General features: G+C 45.6%; 1 protein-coding gene across 3 annotated transcripts in view; it reads right to left on the bottom strand.

Moving 5' to 3' along the window:
* Positions 1 to 19,347, bottom strand: part of USP4 (ubiquitin specific peptidase 4) — a 72,055-nt gene that overhangs the window by 37,574 nt on the left and 15,134 nt on the right. Inside the window, exons 4-7 of one of the 3 annotated variants that reach the window (XM_039477106.2) lie at positions 14,562 to 14,688; positions 13,441 to 13,586; positions 13,253 to 13,314; positions 49 to 189 (exon numbers count right to left, since the gene is read on the bottom strand). In XM_039477106.2, coding sequence (XP_039333040.1) covers positions 49 to 189; positions 13,253 to 13,314; positions 13,441 to 13,586; positions 14,562 to 14,688 — 476 coding nt within the window. Of the gene's footprint in view, positions 1 to 48; positions 190 to 4,631; positions 5,463 to 13,252; positions 13,315 to 13,440; positions 13,587 to 14,561; positions 14,689 to 19,347 lie in introns of those variants that run through there. The other 2 variants (XM_039477108.2, XM_039477107.2) reach the window with 2 other exon arrangements.

Here is a 19,347-nt window from a genome sequence, read left to right as displayed (position 1 = left end):
GGGAAAGGACTGAGGGAAAGGAAGCAGAGTGTAAGGACCTGCTCTTACCCCCTGCTGACACCGGAACTGTGCATCCCAGAGGTGCTAGTGCTATCACCATTTGCAATGGGAGAGGCGGACACTGAGGAATAGGGACTTGCTGATGATTTTGGAGAGGTAGTAAAATTTCTGCTAGGCGCAGTGCTTGATCTGGGAGAGAGAAGCAGAAACAATGCTACTGACTTTTTTGCAAAGAGCTGGCCCTATCTAATGCCTTAGGTCTCTTCTCAAGAAATAAATGTTCTTCTTATTCAGTAATTCAAAATAAATTACAAAACGCCTGTATTCATACTACTTCAAGATAAATTTTATTTAAGTGAGAGTCCAGAAATTAATTGGTCTTCCTGTCACATCAGTCCACACCATCACATACCCTTTCACTGAAAAACCACAAGGCTGGCCGGGCCTGGTGGCTCACACCTGTAATCCTAGCAAATTGGGAGGCCAAGGCAGGCAGATTGCCTGAGCTCAGGAGTTCAAGACCTGCGGGGGCAACACAGTGAAACCCGGTCTCTACTAAAATACAAAAGAAATTAGCCAGACTGGGCATGGTGGCTCACGCCTGTAATTCCAGAACTTTGGGAGGCTGAGGCAGGCAGATCACGTGAGGTAGGGAGTTTGAGACCAGCCTGACCAACATGGAGAAACCCCGTCTCTACTAAAAATACAAAATTAGCCAGGTGTGGTGGTACATAGCCTGTAATCCCAGCTACTCGAGATGCTGAGGCAGGAGAATCACTTGAACCCAGGAGGCAAAGGTTGTGGTAAAGTGAGATCTTGCCATTGCATTCCAGCCTGGGCAACAAGAGTGAAACTCCATTTCAAAAAAAGAAAGAAATAAATTAGCTGGGCGTGGCAGCATGCACCTGTAGCCCCAGCTACTTGGGAGGCTGGGGCAGGAGAATTGCTTGAACCTAGGAGGCGAAGGCTGCAGTGAGCCGAGATCCTGCCACTGCACTCAAGCCTGGGCAACAGAGCGAGACTCCAACTCTTAAAAAAACAAACAAACAAACAAAAAAAAAACAAACCACAAGTCTGATCTTCAAGCATCCTGGTTTGATTTACAAATCATGAGCTTCCCTGAATTTTAAGTGTTACCAGTGAAAGGCCAAAAAAGAAAAAAAAAAATAGCAATAAGGCTGGGTGAGGTAGCTCATACCTGTAATCCCACCACTTTGGGAGGCCAAGGTGGGTAGATCACTTGAGGTCAAGAGTTCGAGAGACTAGCCGGGCCAACAGGGTGAAACCTTGTCTCTAGTAAAAATATAAAAAATTAGCCGGGCACGTTGGCGCATGACTGTAATCCCAGCTACTTGGGAGGCTGAGGCAAGAGAATTGCTTGAACCTGGGAGGTGGAGGTTGCAGTGAGCTGAGACTGTGCCACTGCGCTCCAGCCTGGGCAACAACAGCGAAACTCCATCTCAAAAAAAAAAAAAAGGAAGAAAAATGGCAATAAGAGATTACTTTCCCCAAAAAGGCTTGATGCAAATTAAATAGCTGGCTATAAGGATATGAGAACAGAAAAATGGCAATTTGGTTTCACTATGCCTTCCATGGAGAATTTTCTTTCTTCAAATTTGCCAAATGTTACCTGTTCAAACTCATGTTTTAATATTTTTCACACTCTTTAGATTTATTCCTACTTTCAAATTAATTAATTCAAGGGATAATTGCCCAAATTTTAAATTGAGATCAATTTAATCAATCTGGACGTAAAGAAGAAAGTAAATCCTATTTTAAAATGTTTAATTTTTACCTTTTTTTTTTTTTTTTTTTGGGTAATACATAGCAACAGTCTCCCTATGTTGCCCAGGCTGGTCTCAAACTCCTGAACTCAAGCAATCCTCCTGCCTCAGCCTCCCAAAGGGCTGGGATTACAAACATGAGCCACTGCACTCAGCCAAAAAAGAAATTGAATCCTCCTCCATTGTTTCAAATATAAAACTGGGATTTCCCTTGTAGAATACTGTGTTACTTTTAGAATACAGGAAATGACTAAGATGTGCTGTCCCCACACAGTGCTCACCCTCATGGGATCTGATCGCAACCTGGCTTCGCTTAACTGTGAGAAGAAAAACATGGCAGCAAAGACAAGGTATGATCTTGCATTGCAGCAGCGGACACATAAGGAAACTATACAGGGACTAAATAGGTATTGGAACTCAGTTTTGCTCCACAATGAGGTCACAGAGGGAGAATGAGGGCACCCCAGTCTCTTCCCTTCCCATAAGGAAATGTACCCTTTTCTAACCTAAAGAGTATTTGGTTCACACAGTTTCATCCTTATGCTGCAAAGGAGTCTAAGAACTCGAGCAGCTGCACTAAGTGAGATGCATCACAGCCAAGAGTACTCTCATTCACCACATGTGAGACTTAAGTATGCATGTGTTCAATCCTGTCCAGTGCGACGTCCAATGTGATTTCCTAGCTTCCTATTCAGGAAGGAAGGAAAGTCTACTGCCCAAGTATGGTCTGATATGCAATGGCAGACTCAGTCATCTCAGAACTGAAGGCAGGTAAGAGAGAACAGTGAAATTCAAATTCCGACTCACAGAACTTCAGATGTATGGTATGACACTCTTCTTTTCAATAACTATTCATTGGTAACTTATCAATTTTCTTGAGCTTAAAAGGGCAAAAATTGGCCAGGACTGGTGGCTCATGCCTATAATCCTAGCACTTTGGGAGGCCAAGGTGGGAGGACTGCCTGAGGCCAAAAGTCCAAGACCAACCTGGCCAACATAGCAAGACCCTGTCTCTATTTATTGATCTTTTTTTTTTTTTTAAAAAAAGGGGGGGCAATAATCCATACAAACCATTTGAAATATCCAAGACCTGTCAATTTCTTAAAGAGATAACATTTCTGGGTGATAGAAATTCAAGAAAAATTTTGACATTTGTTAAAATGTTCTAGAAAATACTGCCAATAGTTTTCATAGTAAATTCAATCAAAAAGAATCCAAATTAAGGGCCTATCAGGACACTTTTTATATGCTTGAAAATTTACGCAGTAAGATTAAAAAAAAAAACACTCTACCTTAGGCTGGGTGCAATGGCTCCTGCTTGTAATCCCAGCACTTTGGGAGACTGACCCTGTCTACAAAAGCCAGGCATAGTGGAACATGCCTGCAGTCCCAGCTACACGGGAGGCTAAGTTGAGAGGATCCCTTGATCCCAGGAGTTTTAGGCTGCAGTAAACTACGATCATGCAATTGTATTCCAGTCCGGGCAACAAAGCCAGACCCCATCTCTTAAAAAGAAAACTCTATTTTTGACAGGTAAGTCAAAAGCAAAACCTCTGTTGAGAAAATTTACTTGTATCTGGGCAATGCTGAGCACTAGGGCAGAGACTTGTTCCCAGACCTTCAGGCCAGCTGTGGAACACATCCTGGGGCATTACAGGATGGAAAATAGGCAGCCAGGAGAAATGTCTGAATCTCAGGCATATGTATCAGGTAAGACAAGATCTCACTCTGATTTGTGACTGGGTCTCGTGCCACACTCTGAAAACAGACACCATGCCTCCAATCAAGGATCCCTCTGCTCCTAAGAGACACTGTAGTCAAGCCTCTGGACTCCCAGGCACCTTTCCACTGATATGTCCTGCTCCCCAGGCATGTCAGTTGATTATCAATTACAACTCAAATGTGCACCTGAAACCATCGCGGGGCCCTGTAACATCCCTGTGCCCAGGCCTAAAGTGAGGCTCTGGGCAAACCAGGCAGAGCCCATGCCTGTCCTCCTTAATCTACTGTACTCCACTTGCTTCTCAGATGTTCTCCAGATTGAATGCTGCTCTAAGGATGAGTCCATCCTTTAAGACTGACCTTAAGTATCAAGAGTCTGGTACCTGGAATTAAGGTAATGATAAACTCTTTTAATTTGATTAATTTATTTATTTGAGACAGCATCTCACTCCGTCACCCAGGCTAGAAGGCAGTGGTCTGATCTCAGCTCACTGCAGCCTCTGCCTCCCCAGTTCCACCAATTCTCATGCCTCAGCCTCCCCAATTCAAGCAATTCTTATGCCTTAGCCTCCCAAGTAGCTGGAATTATAGGTGCATACCACCATGCTTGGCTATTTTTTGTATTTTTAGTAAAGACAGGGTTTTACCATGTTGGCCAGGCTAGTCTCAAACTCCTGGCCTCAGCTGATCTGCTCACCTCGGTCTCCCAAAGTGCTAGGATTATAGGCGTGAGCCATTGCACCTGGCTAATTTTATTTTTCATTTATTTATTTATTTTAAAAGAATTTATCGGCCGGGCGCGGTGGCTCAAGCCTGTAATCCCAGCACTTTGGGAGGCCGAGGCGGGTGGATCACGAGGTCAAGAGATCAAGACCATCCTGGTCAGCAAGGTGAAACCTCGTCTCTACTAAAAATACAAAAAGTTAGCTGGGCATGGTGGTGCGTGCCTGTAATCCCAGCTACTCAGGAGGCTGAGACAGGAGAATTGCCTGAACCCAGGAGGCGGAGGTTGCGGTGAGCCGAGATCGCGCCATTGCACTCCAGCCTGGGTAACAAGAGCGAAACTCCGCCTCAAAAAAAAAAACAAAAAACAAACAAACAAAAAAAAAAACAAAAAAAAAAGAATTTATTTTTTTTTACAATGATAATCTTTATTGATAGTCACAGGCCACAGGGGTGAGCCCTGAGGTTTGGGCTCTGGGGTGAAGAACTCCTGCCTCCTGCCCTGGGCCTCTGCTGGCTGAGGAGGGCCAAGGTGAGGGGACCCCCTGGCAAGGTGCTCAGACTATAACCAGGGCCTTCCTGGCAGCCCAGGAGTGTATAAGCCTCAAAGTCAGGCCCCTTGCAGAGCTGACCTGGAGCCCACCATCTCCACAGCCTATGTGAGCATGAAGCCAGGACTCCCCCAAGTGGGCTGTGCTCCAGGCTTGGAACTGATACCAGTAGAGGTTGGCAGCTGCCCCTCTTGGCACCTAAGACAGTGAGAGAAGGCAGCCGCTGCCATGAAGAACAAAGACACTCTCAGGACAGACTTGCCTGGGCTGACGTGAGGGATGCACGGAGGCAGGCCCCGCCCGTGTTCTGGTCAGCTGTCCCTGCCACCGCTACTTTTCTAAGGCTGTAACCTTGGTCAGGTTCCCAGCTTCTCCCTTCAGGACACTAAGCAAAGTCTGGGAGCTCTCCAGGATCTGGAGGAAGGTGGCCTCCATCTCTGCAATGGTGCGGTGGAACTTGTTGCGGACAGCAATCTTGCGTGCTAGGTTCTTGTTGACGCGAGCCAGCTTCTCTGTCAGCTGCCTCAACTCATTCTGCAGCCGCTGCTTCTTATCCTCCTCCTGCTGGATCTGCTGGCACAGCTCCTCCTGCTTCTGGTACAGCTCCTTTATGCACTCGACCAGCTCGTTGTTGTAGTTCTGCAGTACCATACCCCGCTGGGTCAATGCTGCCCGGATCCCCCTGTTTATTTTTTTTTTTGAGACAGAGTTTCACTCTTATTGCACAGACTGAAGTGCAGTGGCGCAGTCTCAGCTCACTGCAACTTCTGCCTCCTGGGTTCAAGCAATTCTCCTGCCTCAGGCTCTTGGGTGGCTGGGATTACACGCATATGCCACCACACCCAGCTAATTTTTGTTATTTTTAGTAGAAACAGGGTTTCACTATGTTGGCCAGGCTGGTCTCGAACTCCTGACCTCAGGTGATCTGCCTGCCTCGGCCTCCCAAAGTGCTGGGATTATAGGCATGAGCCACCATGCCGCCAGACCTAGTTTTATTTTTTTAAGAGACAGGTTCACGTTATATTGCCTAGGATGGTCTCAAACTCCTGGGCTCAAGCAATCTTCCCACCTCAGCCTCTCAAAGTGCTGGTATTACAGGCATGAGCCACCAGTGCCCAGTCACAATAAACTCTTAACAGTCAACATACTTGCTGCCTTCCCAAAAGTCAAGCTATGACTCCACACCAACCCTCTTAACCCCATCTGTACACAACGGTGGCTTTCTTTTTTTTTTTTTTTTTTTTTGAGACAGAGTTTCGCTCTTGTTACCCAGGCTAGAGTGCAATGGCGCCATCTCGGCTCACCACAACCTCCGCCTCCTGGGTTCAGGCAATTCTCCTGCCTCAGCCTCCTGAGTAGCTGAGATTACAGGCACACACCACCATGCCCAGCTAATTTTTTTTTTGTATTTTTAGTAGAGACGGGGTTTCACCATGTTGACCAGGATGGTCTCGATCTCTTGACCTTGTGATCCACCCGCCTCAGCCTTCCAAAGTGCTGGGATTACAGGCATGAGCTACTATTTTCATTCACCCAATTTCAACTTCTCTGTGTCTTTGTAGTACAAAACATGTTTTTTTTTTATTTTATGTCTCATTTTTTTTTTTTGAGACAGAGCCTCGCTCTGTCACCCGGGCTGGAGAGCGATAGTGCAATCTTGGCTCACTGCAACCTCCACATCCCGAGTTCAGGCGATTCTCCTGCCTCAGCCTCCCAAGTAGCTGGGATTACAGGTGCACACCACCACTCCTGGCTAATTTTTTGTATTTTTAGTAGAGACGGGTCTCACCATGTTGGCCAGGCTGGTCTTGAACTCCTGACCTCAAGTGATCTACCTGCTTCGCCTCCCAAAGTGCTGAGATTATAGGCATGAGCCACTGTGCTGGGCTTTTTTTTATTTTTTATTTTTTGAGACGAGCTCTTGCTCTGTCACCTAGTGCAGTGGCACAATTACAGCTCACTGCAGCCTCAAACTCCTGTGCTCAAGGGATGTCCCATCTCAGCCTCCCAAGCGGCTGGAACTTAAGGCACAAGCTACCATGCCCAGTTAATTAAAAAAATTTTTTTTGAGGAGAAGGAGTTTTGCTATGTTGACCAGGCTGGTCTTAAATTGCTTTCCTCAAGCAATACTCCCACCTCAGCTTTCCAAAATGCTGGGATTACAGATGTGAGCCACCACGCCTGACTTTTTTTTTTTTTCCCAAGAGACAGGTTCTCACTCTGTTGCCGAGGGCTGGAGTGCAATGATGCCATCATGGCTCACAATAACTTCAAACTCCTGGGCTCAAGTGAGCTTCCTTCCTCAACCTTCTGAGTAGCAAGGACTATAGACACACACCACTGTATCCCTGGTATGGTTTGTCTTTTAAAGTCTGATCTGAGAGTCTCTTTAGGTTGGTAAATTTAACTCATCCACGGTGATTCTAATATTGTTATCAGACTTAACTGAATTGAATTCAGTCTCTTTATTTCAGGTTTTCTCCCCACACCCCTTCCACAAGTACTAACATGTTTTCTAATTACCATACTTTTTAGGTTTTCTTCCCCCTTCATTCTTGCCTTCCATTAACTTTCCTTTTGCAGGTATGGCAGTTTGCTAGTCACCTCCTGATACCTCTTTTCCTCTCCTTCCTTAGTTTGAGAACTCCAGTTTTTAGCTGGACATGATGCAGTCCTGCTATATGGTACATCCCAGCCTCCCTGGAAGCCAGGTATTGTCATATGATTGACCACTGAGATGTAAAGGAAGGTTTGATGTATGATTTCTGAGAAATGTCCTAAAAAGGAAGGGGTAGGTCCTCCTTCCCTCTTTTCTCTCCCCACTACTGGAATGCAGCTCTAATTACTGCAGCTCTAGCAGTCACCTGGGCCAGAAGTGGCCACCTTTGAAGTAGAAGGAAAAGGCGCACACAGTAAAGCAAAAAGACAAAACAGCTGGGTTTCTAATAATGCTATGGAGCTGCTATATCAGCAATGGATTGACTGCCTACATCAGAAATTATTTTCAAAAAGACGTAAGCCTCCATCTTGCTTAACACGCTAATTTGCAGGTTTTTCTTATCTGCCAGCAAGCCCTACCTGACACAGCATGTTTCAAAGTTATACATTCAATTTTCCATTTCTATTAGTTGTTCTATTACCTTATTAGGATCTCTATTTTTATTTTTCCCCATAAATTACTTAAACTTACAACTGTTCACCTTTCTCACCCCCAAGAATAGCAGTTCAGGACATTCTCAACTCTCTCTCCTCTGGTCTGCTCTATACTAGCTCCTGCCCCTCACCTATGTTGGCATTACCCAGAATTTACCTCTGGAATATTACAGATATTAGTTGCTTTCTTAAAGCTTATTATTATTGTTGTTGTACTTTTATTTTCTTCCTGAGACAGTTTCACTCTATCACCCAGGTTGGAGTGCACTAGCATGATCTAGATCACTGCAATCCCTACCACCATTCTCATGCTTCAACCTCCCCAGGAGCTAGCATCACAGGTTTATGCCACTGCACCTAATTTTCTTCTGTTTTTTAATAGAGATGGGATTTTGTGCACCTGGCCTATTATTATTAAACCCCATTATTATTAAACTTTTTTTTTTTGAGACATTGTCTTGCTCCATTATCAGGTGGGAGTAAAGTGGTATGATTTCAGCTCACTGCAATCCCACCTCCCAGGTTCAAGCGATTCTCTTGCCTCAGCCTCCCGAATAGCTGGGACTACAGGCACGCACCACCACCGCCGCCAGCTAATTTTTATATTTTAATAGAGATGGGGTTTCATCATGTTGACCAAGATGGTCTCAATCTCCTGACCTCATTATCCGCCCGCCTTGACCTCCCAAAGTGCTGGAATTACAGGTGTGAGCCACTATGCCCGGACAATTTTGTGGTTGTCGTTGACGGGGTTTCACCATGTTGGCCACTGCACCCCACCTATTATTAAACTTTTAATTGAAGTATTACATAGAGATGTACATAACTCATGAATGTATAGTGGACAGGCTCAGTAGTGGCTCATGACTGTAATCCCAGCACACTCGGAGGCTGAGGCAGGTGGATCACTTGAGACTAGGAGTTTGAGACCAGCCTGGCCAACATGGTGAAACCTGGTCTCTACTAAAAATAGAAAAACTGGCTATGCATGAGCGGCATGCACCTCTAATCCCAGCTACTCGGGAGGCTGAGGCACAAGAATTGCTTGGACCCAGGAAACGGAGGTTACAGTTAGCCAAGATAATGCCACTGTACTCCAGCCTGGGTGACAGACTGAGGCTCTATTTTTTCATGAGTGAATAAATCAAGAAACTTACACCAAGTGATACATCCATGTAACCAGTACCCCAGCCAAGAAACGGGACAAGCCCCAGGCCCATAGGTGTCCTCCTCACACTTCAGTCACAATTCTTTCCAACACTAACCAGTCCTGACCTGGAGTCCCCAAGGTTAATTTTTCCTGTTATAAAGCTTTATTTCAGCCGGGCGTGGTGGCTCAAGCCTGTAATCCCAGCACTTTGGGAGGCCGAGGCGGGTGGATCACAAGGTCAAGAGATCGAGACCATCCTGGTCAAGAGATCGAGACCATCCTGGTCAAGAGATCAAGACCATCCTGGTCAACATGGTGAAACACCGTCTCTACTAAAAATAAAAATTAGCTGGGCATGGTGGCGTGTGCCTGTAATCCCAGCTACTCAGGAGGCTGAGGCAGGAGAATTGCCTGAACCCAGGAGGCGGAGGTTACGGTGAGCCAAGATCGTGCCATCGCACTCCAGCCTGGGTAACAAGAGCGAAACTCCGTCTCAAAAAAAAAAAATATATATATATATACAAAAAATTAGCTGGGCACGGTGGCGTGTGCCTCTAATCCCAGCTACTCAGGAGGCTGAAGCAGGAGAATTGCCTGAACCTAGGAGGCGGAGGTTGCGGCGAGCCGAGATGGCGCCATTGCACTCCAGCCTGGGTAACAAGAGCAAAACTCCACCTCAAATAAAATAAAATAAAATAAATAAATAAATAAATAAAGCTTTATTTCAACAGAATCATTATGCCTTGCTTTGTGTCCACCTTTGTTCATTCCTCATTTTTCATAGGACTCATCACTATTGTGCACAGCTATACAGAATTTCACTGTGTGCATACACTTACTGTAGTTTATCCATTTACTTTTGGTGGACATTTGGGTTAGCTCCAGTTTGTGACTATGACAAGCAGTGCTAGCACAAACACCCTGAAATATGTATTTAAGAGAACATGGGATATATTTATATTAGTTAAATGCCTAGCAAGAGGATTGTTGAGTAGCAGAATGTGCATATAATTCTACATTTTTTGCCTTTTATTTTATTTTATTTTTGCCTCTTTTCTTTTTTTTTGAGACGGAGTTTCGCTCTTGTTACCCAGGCTGGAGTGCAATGGCGCAATCTCGGCTCACCGCAACCTCCGCCTCCTGGGTTCAGGCAATTCTCCTGCCTCAGCCTCCTGAGTAGTTGGGATTACAGGCACGCGCCACCATGCCCAGCTAATTTTTTGTATTTTTAGTAGAGACGGGGTTTCACCATGTTGACCAGGATGGTCTCGATCTCTTGACCTCGTGATCCACCCGCCTCGGCCTCTCAAAGTGCTGGGATTACAGGCTTGAGCCACTGCACCCAGCATTTTTGCCTCTTTTTTTACTGTTGTCTGACTTTTTAGTATTGACTAGGAGTTTCTTTGAAACTCTGGATATAGGGCCAAGAGTGGTGGCTCATGCCTATAATCTCAGCCCTCTGGGAGGCTAAGGCAGGCAGATCACTATAGGCCAGGAGTTCAAGACCAGCCTGGCCAACGTGGTAAAACCCCATCTCTACTAAAAATGCAAAAATTAGCCGGACATGGTGATGGGTGCCTGTAGTCCCAGCTACTCAGGTAGTGGAGGCATCAAAATCACTTGAACTTGAGAGGCAGAGGTTACAGTGAGCTGAGATGGCACCACTGCACTCCAGCCTGGGCGACAGAGCGAGACTCTGTCTCAGGAAATTAAAAAAATTTTGAACACAACTTGTCAGGTATGTATTACAGATATCTTCTCTCACTATATGGCTTACCTTTACTCTCCAGTGAACAGAATTTTTTTTTTTTTAATTTTTGAGACAGAGTTTTGCTTTTTTGAGATGGAGTCTCCAGGCTGGAGTGCAGTGGTGCAATCTCGGCTCACTGCAACCTCCGCCTTCTGGGTTCAAGCGATTCTTCCGTCTCAGCCTCCTGAGTAGCTGGGACCACAGGCATGTGCCACCAAGCCTGGCTAATTTTTTTGTATTTTTAGTAGAGACAGGGTTTCACCGTGTTGGCCAGGATGGTCTCAATCTCTTTTTTTGAGACGGAATTTCACTCTTGTTACCCAGGCTGGAGTGCAATGGCGCAATCTCGGCTCACCACAACCTCCGCCTCCTGGGCTCAGGCAATTCTCCTGCCTCAGCCTCCTAAGTAGCTGGGATTACAGGCACGCGCCACCACGCCCAGCTAGTTTTTTGTATTTTTAGTAGAGACGGTGTTTCACCATGTTGACCAGGATGGTCTCGATCTCTCAACCTCGTGATCCACCCGCCTAGGCCTCCCAAAGTGCTGGGATTACAGGCTTGAGCCACCGTGCCCGGCCCTGGTCTCAATCTCTTGACCTCGTGATCTACCCATGTCAGCCTCCCAAATTGCTGGGATTACAGGTCAGCCTTTTTTTTTTTTTTTTTTTTTAAATGGAGATGACATCTCGCTGCTGTCGCCCAGGCTGGAGTGCAGTGGCAAAATCACAGCTCTTCACGGCCTCAAACTCCTGGATTCAAACAATGCTCCCACCTTAGCCTGTCAGGTAGCTGGGACTACAGGCACCCACCATTATGCTTAATCCCATCTATAAACTCCCTTTTGCCATGTCACCCGACATAGTCACAGATTGTGAAACAGATGCTGCGAATTAGAATACGGACATCTTGGGGTGAGGGTGAGCACAGTTATGCCTACCACACTATTTTATTCATCTTGTCAGGAACTGGCAACCAGGATTTCTTAAACTGGAGTCCATGACTGGGCTTCAGGGTGTCTAACACTTCTCTTAAGAGCTCAGTTTTCATGGTTTTCAAATGAGCTAGAAGCCTGCTACTGTGTAATGGTCACAGTCCAAGGCCTGACAGAGGGAAAGGGACAGAGCCCAATATTGTTCCCATAACTACTGGAACATAGATATAATTTCCAAAAGTTATACTATAAGAAAAATTCATCACTCTTTTATCTCCCTTTCTAAGAATATGCACAGCTCCACATACCACATGAACATCTCCTGAGACAGACGTGTCTGTAGTCCAAGTTTTGTAGCTGAACAATTCCCCCAGCAAGCTACCATGGCAACAATGAATAACAGGCCACTGGGCAGAAACAGGTGGAATCAAACTATCACCTTTTTTTTTGGGGGGGAGGGGGTAGTCAGAGTTTTGCTCTGTTACCCAGGCTGGAGTGCGGTGGCAGGATCTCGGCTCACTGCAACCTCCACCTCCTGGATTCAAGCGATTTGAGTCTCAGCCTCCCGAGTAGCTAAGATTATAGGCGCCTGCCACCATACCTGGCTAATTTTTGTATTTTTAGTAGAGACAGAATGTTACCATGTTGGCCAGGCTGGTCCCAAACTCCTGGCCTCAGGTGATCTACCTGCCTCGGCCTCCCAAAGTTCTGAGACTACAGGCATAAAGCACTGTGCTTGGGCCTCAACTATCACTTTCGTTTTTTCTGAGACAGTCTTGCTCTGTCGCCAGTCACCAGGCTGGAGTGCAGTGGCATGATCTCAGCTCACTGCAACTTCTGCCTCCTGGGTTCAAGCAATTCTCCTGCCTCAGCCTCCCGAGTAGCTGGAACTATAGGCATGCACCACCACACCCAGCTACTTTTTGTGTTTTAGTAGAGACAGGGTTTCACCATGTTGGCCAGGATTATCTCGATCTCTTGACCTTGTGATCCACCCATCTTGGCCTCCCAAAGTGCTGGGATTACAGGCTCAAGCCACCACACCAGGACTTTTTTTTTTTTTTTTTTTGAGATGGAGTCTTGCTCTATCGCCCAGGCTGGAGTGCAATGGCACACTCTTGGCTCACCGCAACCTCCGCCTGCCAGGTTCAAGTGATTGTTGTGCCTCAGCCTCCCACAGGGATTACAGGTGTGCGCCACCACGCCCAGCTAATTTTTGTATTTTTAAGTAGAGACAGGGTTTCACCATGTTGGTCAGGCTGGTCTTGAACCCCTGACCACTTGATCCCTCAGATATCCTGACAGGTTTCCCTTAGATGCTACCAAAAGCCAGGGTCTTCATCCAGGAGCATGAACTCTGGATACACAACTGAATAAGCATTTTTCATCTGAATCAGACTAATTTTTCTTAGCACAAGTACTGCCCTAGGAAAGACTGTCTCTTTTACACATGTGAACCTATGGACAAGGGAAAAAACATTCACTTACATTGACTGCAAGGTCTGCCTGGGCCATGTGCCATCTTCATTTTGAGGCTCAATTACTAGCACCTGAGTGAAAGGGGAAATCAAATGAAGAGAGTTCAAACCACCGCACTTCCAACATGCTTAGCAGAAAGTAACTGGCCACACACACTGGCAAAGCTACTTGCTGGGGAATGGCCTGAGCCCTCCTACCTGACCCTGGTATAGCCCAGCATCCTGGACAGTGTTGTCCAGCTTGCTCAGCTGCTCATATGTGTTGCTCATGTATTTGTTCCAGAGCCGCGTTTCACGCTCTGCAGGGATGTTGAATAGCTTCCGCATCTCTTTCTCGATGGTTGCTAGAAACAGGGAGAAACATCACTTGAGGCTTTGTCCACGTGCAAGGCTAAAGACAGCCATGGCAAACTAATGCTCATCCTCCTGCCTTTTCAGATGCTCACAGGTGCTATGGGTCAACCCCCTAATGACTCCTAAGGCCAATCATCTCCCATGGGTGGCCTCTTGCACTCATACCTGGAAAGTCTTATGCTTCTCCTTCTCTAACGCATATCTCATTTATAGCATAAAATCAACATAGAAAAGAAAGAAGGCTTATCTTTGGAGTCAACTCAGATATGGCTTCAAAAGCTAGCTCTGCCACTTTCTGGCTTTATCTGTTTTATTTTTGTTTATATATTTATTTATTTATTTTTGAGACAGGGTCTCACTCTGTTACCCAGGCTGGAGTTCAGTGGCATGATCTTGGCTCACTGCAACCTCTGCCTCCCAGGTTCAAGCAATTCTCCTGTCTCAGCCTCCCAAGTAGCTGGAACTACAGGTGTGTGCCACCACGCCCAGAGAATTTTTGTATTTTTTAGTAGAAACAGGATTTCAGCATATTGGTCTGGCTGGTCTCAATCTCTTGACCTCATGATCCATCTACCTTGGCCTCCCAAAGTGCTGACATTACAGGTATGAGCCACCATGACCAGCCGCGATTTTATTTTAAGACAGGATCTTTCTGATGCCCAGGCTGCAGTGCAGTGATGGGATTGCAGCTCACTGTAAACCTTGCTGAGATTTTTAAATAAGTTACTTTTAAACTTCTCTGGATTACATTTCTTTATCTTCATCATCACAGACAAATGGCCAAGGAGCAGGCCCAGTGTTCTCTCCATAAGAACAGGGAATAGGCTCCCAGGTTAGGACTGGCAACCACAGCTCAAGAGGATCTGGGTAACAAATCTAAAGAGGGCACCTCAGCTTCCCTCCCATCAGCCACAATGTCCTACACTCTCTCACCACCTACCAGGGACCCCAGCCCAGCCTCTCACCAATGGTGTCTGCCTTGCTGAAATGGCAACTCAGCACATTTGTGGGGTCACTGTTCTCACAGAGCTTCAGTTCCAGCAAATACACCTCAACTTTGCAGTGCTTGACAAACAGGCCATGCTCCACGACCTATGAACAAGAGGCAGAGGTGAGGGTGCAATGGTTTTGCAGCTGGGCAGTCCTGGATGTAACATATCTTACCAGTAGCAAAAAGCAGAAAATTCAGGATAATCAGTTTCCTTTACTGATCAAGGGATCCAAAGGACAGATTTTTAAAGCCACCAGTGCCTAGACCAGGAGTTTAAAAATCTCTCTTCTGGCTGGGTGCAGTGGCTCACGCCTGCAATCTCAACAATCTGGGAGGCCAAGATGGGCAGATCACTTGAGATTAGGAAACAGAGACCAGCCTGACCAACATGGTAAAACCCCATCTCTACTAAAAATACAAAAATTAGCTGGGCATGGTGGCATGTACCTGTAATCTCAGCTACTCAGGAGGCTGAGACAGGAGAATCACTTGAACCAGGGAGGCAGAGGTTGCAGTGAGCAGAGATTGTGCCACTGCACTCCAGCCTGGTCAACAGAGCAAGACTCTGTCCCAAAAAACAACAAAAAACACTTTTTTCTACCCACTAAGACCAAGAGTATCTTGACAAAACCATAGAAGCCTATTCTTCACTGTTTTTTTTTTTTTTAAAGACGGGGTCTTGTTCTGTCACCCAAGTTGGGGTGCAAGTACCACAATCACAGCTCACTGCAGCCTCAAACTCCTGGCCTCAAGTGATCCTCCCACCTCAGCCTCCCAAGCAGCTGAGTCTACAAGCATGTGCCACCACAAGCTGGTATTCTTTTTGTAGAGATGGCATCTCGACATGCTACCCAGGCTGGTCCTGAACGCCTGGGCTCAAGCAATCCTTCTGCCTTGGCCACTAAAGTGTTGGGATTATAGGCAAGAGCACTGCACCAAGCTCCTCACCAGTTTTAATACCACACTAGGGCATCTAGGCAGGTCTCAGGAAGTCAGCTTTCAACACAGAGGTCTTGTTTCAGACATTGCAAAAGGACATTCTAATCAACTACCCTTCCCCTTAAAATATAAGCCTTGAATATATGAATTTACTTTTTGGGTTTTTTTTGAGACTTAGTCTTGCTCTGTCACCCAGGCTGGAGTGTAGTGGCATGATCTTGGCTCACTACAACCTCCGCCTCCTGGATTCAAGCAATTTTCCTTCTGCAGCCTCCCTAGTAGCTAGGATTACAGGCACCTGCCACCACACCGAGCTAATTTTTGCGTTGAGTAGAGATGGCGTTTCACCATGTTGGGCAGGTTGACCTCAAGCAATCCACCTGCCTCGGCCTCCCAAAGTGCTGGGATTACAGGCGTAAGCCACTACACCCAGCCCTATGAAACTACTTTTCATATCTCCAATTTGGCACTGGGACAGTCACTAGCTCGTCATTACCCAAAGATCAAAAGCTAGTTAACTCATTACTTCAGAACTAATTACAAGAAAAGAGCCACAACTCATCCATAAAGCCAGACCCCGTACAAAAGGCAAGTCACTTTTTACCTGCAGTGGGAGCATGACGCCTCCTCCCTTGCAGGGTTTGTTAAATTAGAAGACTAGAGAATATAGGTAAAGCCCTTAACAAAAAGGTGGCATGCCTCTCTAACCTTTTATTGATTTTTTTTTTTTTTTCAGGCAGGGTCTCACTCTGTCACCCAGGCTGGAGTAGAGTGGCATGAACATGGCTTACTGAAGCCTCAATCTCCACAGCTTACTGAAGCCTCAACCTCAAGTGATCCTTCCACCTCAGCCTCCCAAGTAGCTGGGACCACAGGCATATACACCATGCCCAGCTAATTTTTTTTTAATTAGGCAAAAGTTAAAAATAAGTATATTGGGCTGAGTGTGGTGGCTCACGCCTGTAATCAAAGCACTTTGGAGGCCAAGGCAGGCGAATCACCTGAAGTCGGGAGTTCAAGACCAGCCTGACCAACATGGTGAAACCCCGTCTTTAAAAAAATAAAAATAGGAGCCGGGCGCGGTGGCTCAAGCCTGTAATCCCAGCACTTTGGGAGGCCGAGGCGGGTGGATCACGAGGTCAAGAGATCGAGACCATCCTGGTCAACATGGTGAAACCCCGTCTCTACTAAAAATACAAAAAATTAGCTGGGCATGGTGGTGCGTGCCTGTAATCCCAGCTGCTCAGGAGGCTGAGGCAAGAGAATTGCCTGAACCCAGGAGACGGAGGTTGCGGTGAGCCGAGATCGCGCCATTGCACTCCAGCCTGGGTAACAAGAGTGAAACGCCGTCTCAAAAAAAAAATAAATAAATAAAATAAAATAAAATAAAATAAAATAAAAAATAAAAATAGGGCCGGGCGCGGTGGCTCAAGCCTGTAATCCCAGCACTTTGGGAGGCCAAGGCGGATGGATCATGAGGTCAAGAGATCGAAACCATCCTGGTCAACATGGTGAAACCCCGTCTCTACTAAAAATACAAAAAGTTAGCTGGGCATGGTGGCGCGTGCCTGTAATCCCAGCTACTCAGGAGGCTGAGACAGCAGAATTGCCGGCACCCAGGAGGCGGAGGTTGCGGTGAGCCGAGATCGCGCCATTGCACTCCAGCCTGGGTAACAAGAGCGAAACTCCGTCTCAAAAAAAAAAAAAAAAGGTAAAAATAAAAATAAATTTAAAAATAAAATAAAATAAAAATAAAGGCCGGGCGCGGTGACTCAAGCCTGTAATCCCAGCACTTTGGGAGGCCGAGGCGGGTGGATCACGAGGTCAAGAGATCAAGACCATCCCAGTCAAGATGGTGAAACCCCATCTCTACTAAAAATACAAAACATTAGCCGGGCATGGTGGTGCATGCCTGTAATCCCAGCTACTCAGGAGGCTGAAGTAGGAGAATTGCTTGAACCCAGGAGGCAGAGGTTGCGGTGAGCCGAGATTGCGCCATTGCACTCCAGCCTGGGTAACAAGAGTGAAACTCTGTCTCAAAAAAAAAATAAAATAAATAAGTATATTGATTGTAAATGGATATATAAGTAACATAATAACCTTTTCTAAGTTGTGTTTTTATTCATTTATTTTCATTTTATTCTTTTTTTTGGGGGGGGAAGAGAGAAAAATAGAAAAAAAAAAAAGAAAGGGAGAGAAAGAAAAGAAAGAATAAAAGAGAGAAAGAAAGAGGGAGCGAGAACGGGAGTCTTGCTTTGTTGCCCAGGCTAGAATGCAGTCTACAAATGAGTATTGAAAACCTCTTTTATGCCAATAACTGTGCTTAACAATGGAGACAGGAAGGAATAAGGGAGGAAAATAATAAACAAGCAGCCAACCAATATTTCATTTAAACCTGTGAAATGCTATGCAGTTACTGAGGAGTGATTTACTTCCAATTATGCAGTCACTTTTAGAGTAGGTGTGATGTGGTACTGATAAGAATGTATGTTTTGTGGATTTGGGGTGGAGAGTTCTATAAATGTTTATTAAGTTTACTTGTTCTGGGTCTGAGTTCAAGTTCTGGATATCCTTGTTAATTTTCTGTCTCGCTGATCTAATATTGACAATGTGATGTTAAAGTCTCCCACTATTATTGTGTGGGAGTCTAAGTCTCTAGAAGTCAAAGAACTTGCCTTATGTATCTGGGTGCTCCTGTATTGAGTGCGTATATATATATATATAGGATCATTAGCTCTTCTTGTTGCATTGATCCTTTTACCATTATGTAATGTCCTCCTTTGCCTCTTTAGATCTTTGTTGCTTTAAAGTCTATTTTATCAGAGGCGAGAACTGCAACTCCTGCTTTTTAATTATTTATTTTTTTGCTCTCCATTTGGTTGGTAAATCTTCCTCCATCCCTTTGTTTTGAGGTTTTGTGTATCCCTACATATGAGATGGGCCTGGATGCAACATACTGATGGATTTTGGCTTTTTATTCAATTTGCCTGTCTGTGTCTTTTGATTGGGGCATTTAGTCGATTTAAATTTAGGACTAATAATAATATATGTGAGTTTAATACTGCCATTTGATGCCAGCTGGCTGTTTTGCCCATTAGTTGATGTAGATTCTTCATTATGTTGATGGTCTTTATCTTTTGGTATATTTTTGGAATGGCTGATACTGGTCGTTCCTTTCTATGTGTAGTGCTTCTTTCAGAAGCTCTTGTAAAGCAGGCCTGGTGGTGATGAAATCTCTGAGTACTTGCTTGTTCAAAAAAGATTTTATTTTTCCTTCACTTATGAAGCTTAGTTTGGCTGGGTATGAAAATCTGGGTTGAAAGTTATTTTCTTGCCGGGCGCGGTGGCTCAAGCCTGTAATCCCAGCACTTTGGGAGGCCGAGGCGGGTGGATCACGAGGTCGAGAGATCGAGACCATCCTGGTCAACGTGGTGAAACCCCGTCTCTACTAAAAATACAAAAAATTAGCTGGGCATGGTGGCGCGTGCCTGTAGTCCCAGCTACTCAGGAGGCTGAGGCAGGAGAATTGCCTGAACCCAGGAGGCGGAGGTTGCGGTGAGCCGAGATCGTGCCATTGCACTCCAGCCTGGGTAACAAGAGCAACACTCTGTCTCAAAAAAAAAAAAAAAAAGAAAGAAAGAAAGTTATTTTCTTTAAGGATGTTGAATATTGGTCCCCACTCTCGTCTGGCTTGTAGGGTTTCTGCTGAGAGATCTGCTGTGAGTCTGATAGGCTTCCCTTTGTGGGCAACCTGACCTTTCTCTCTGGCTGCCCTTAGCATTTTCTCCTTCATTTCAACCCTGGTGAATCTGACAATTATG

Source organism: Saimiri boliviensis, chromosome 8 (genome assembly GCF_048565385.1).
Source record: "Saimiri boliviensis isolate mSaiBol1 chromosome 8, mSaiBol1.pri, whole genome shotgun sequence".
NCBI classification, from domain to species: Eukaryota; Metazoa; Chordata; class Mammalia; order Primates; family Cebidae; genus Saimiri; species Saimiri boliviensis.
The sequence above is the reverse complement of the archived record's forward strand: the minus strand, read 5'-3'. Positions and strand labels throughout refer to the sequence as shown.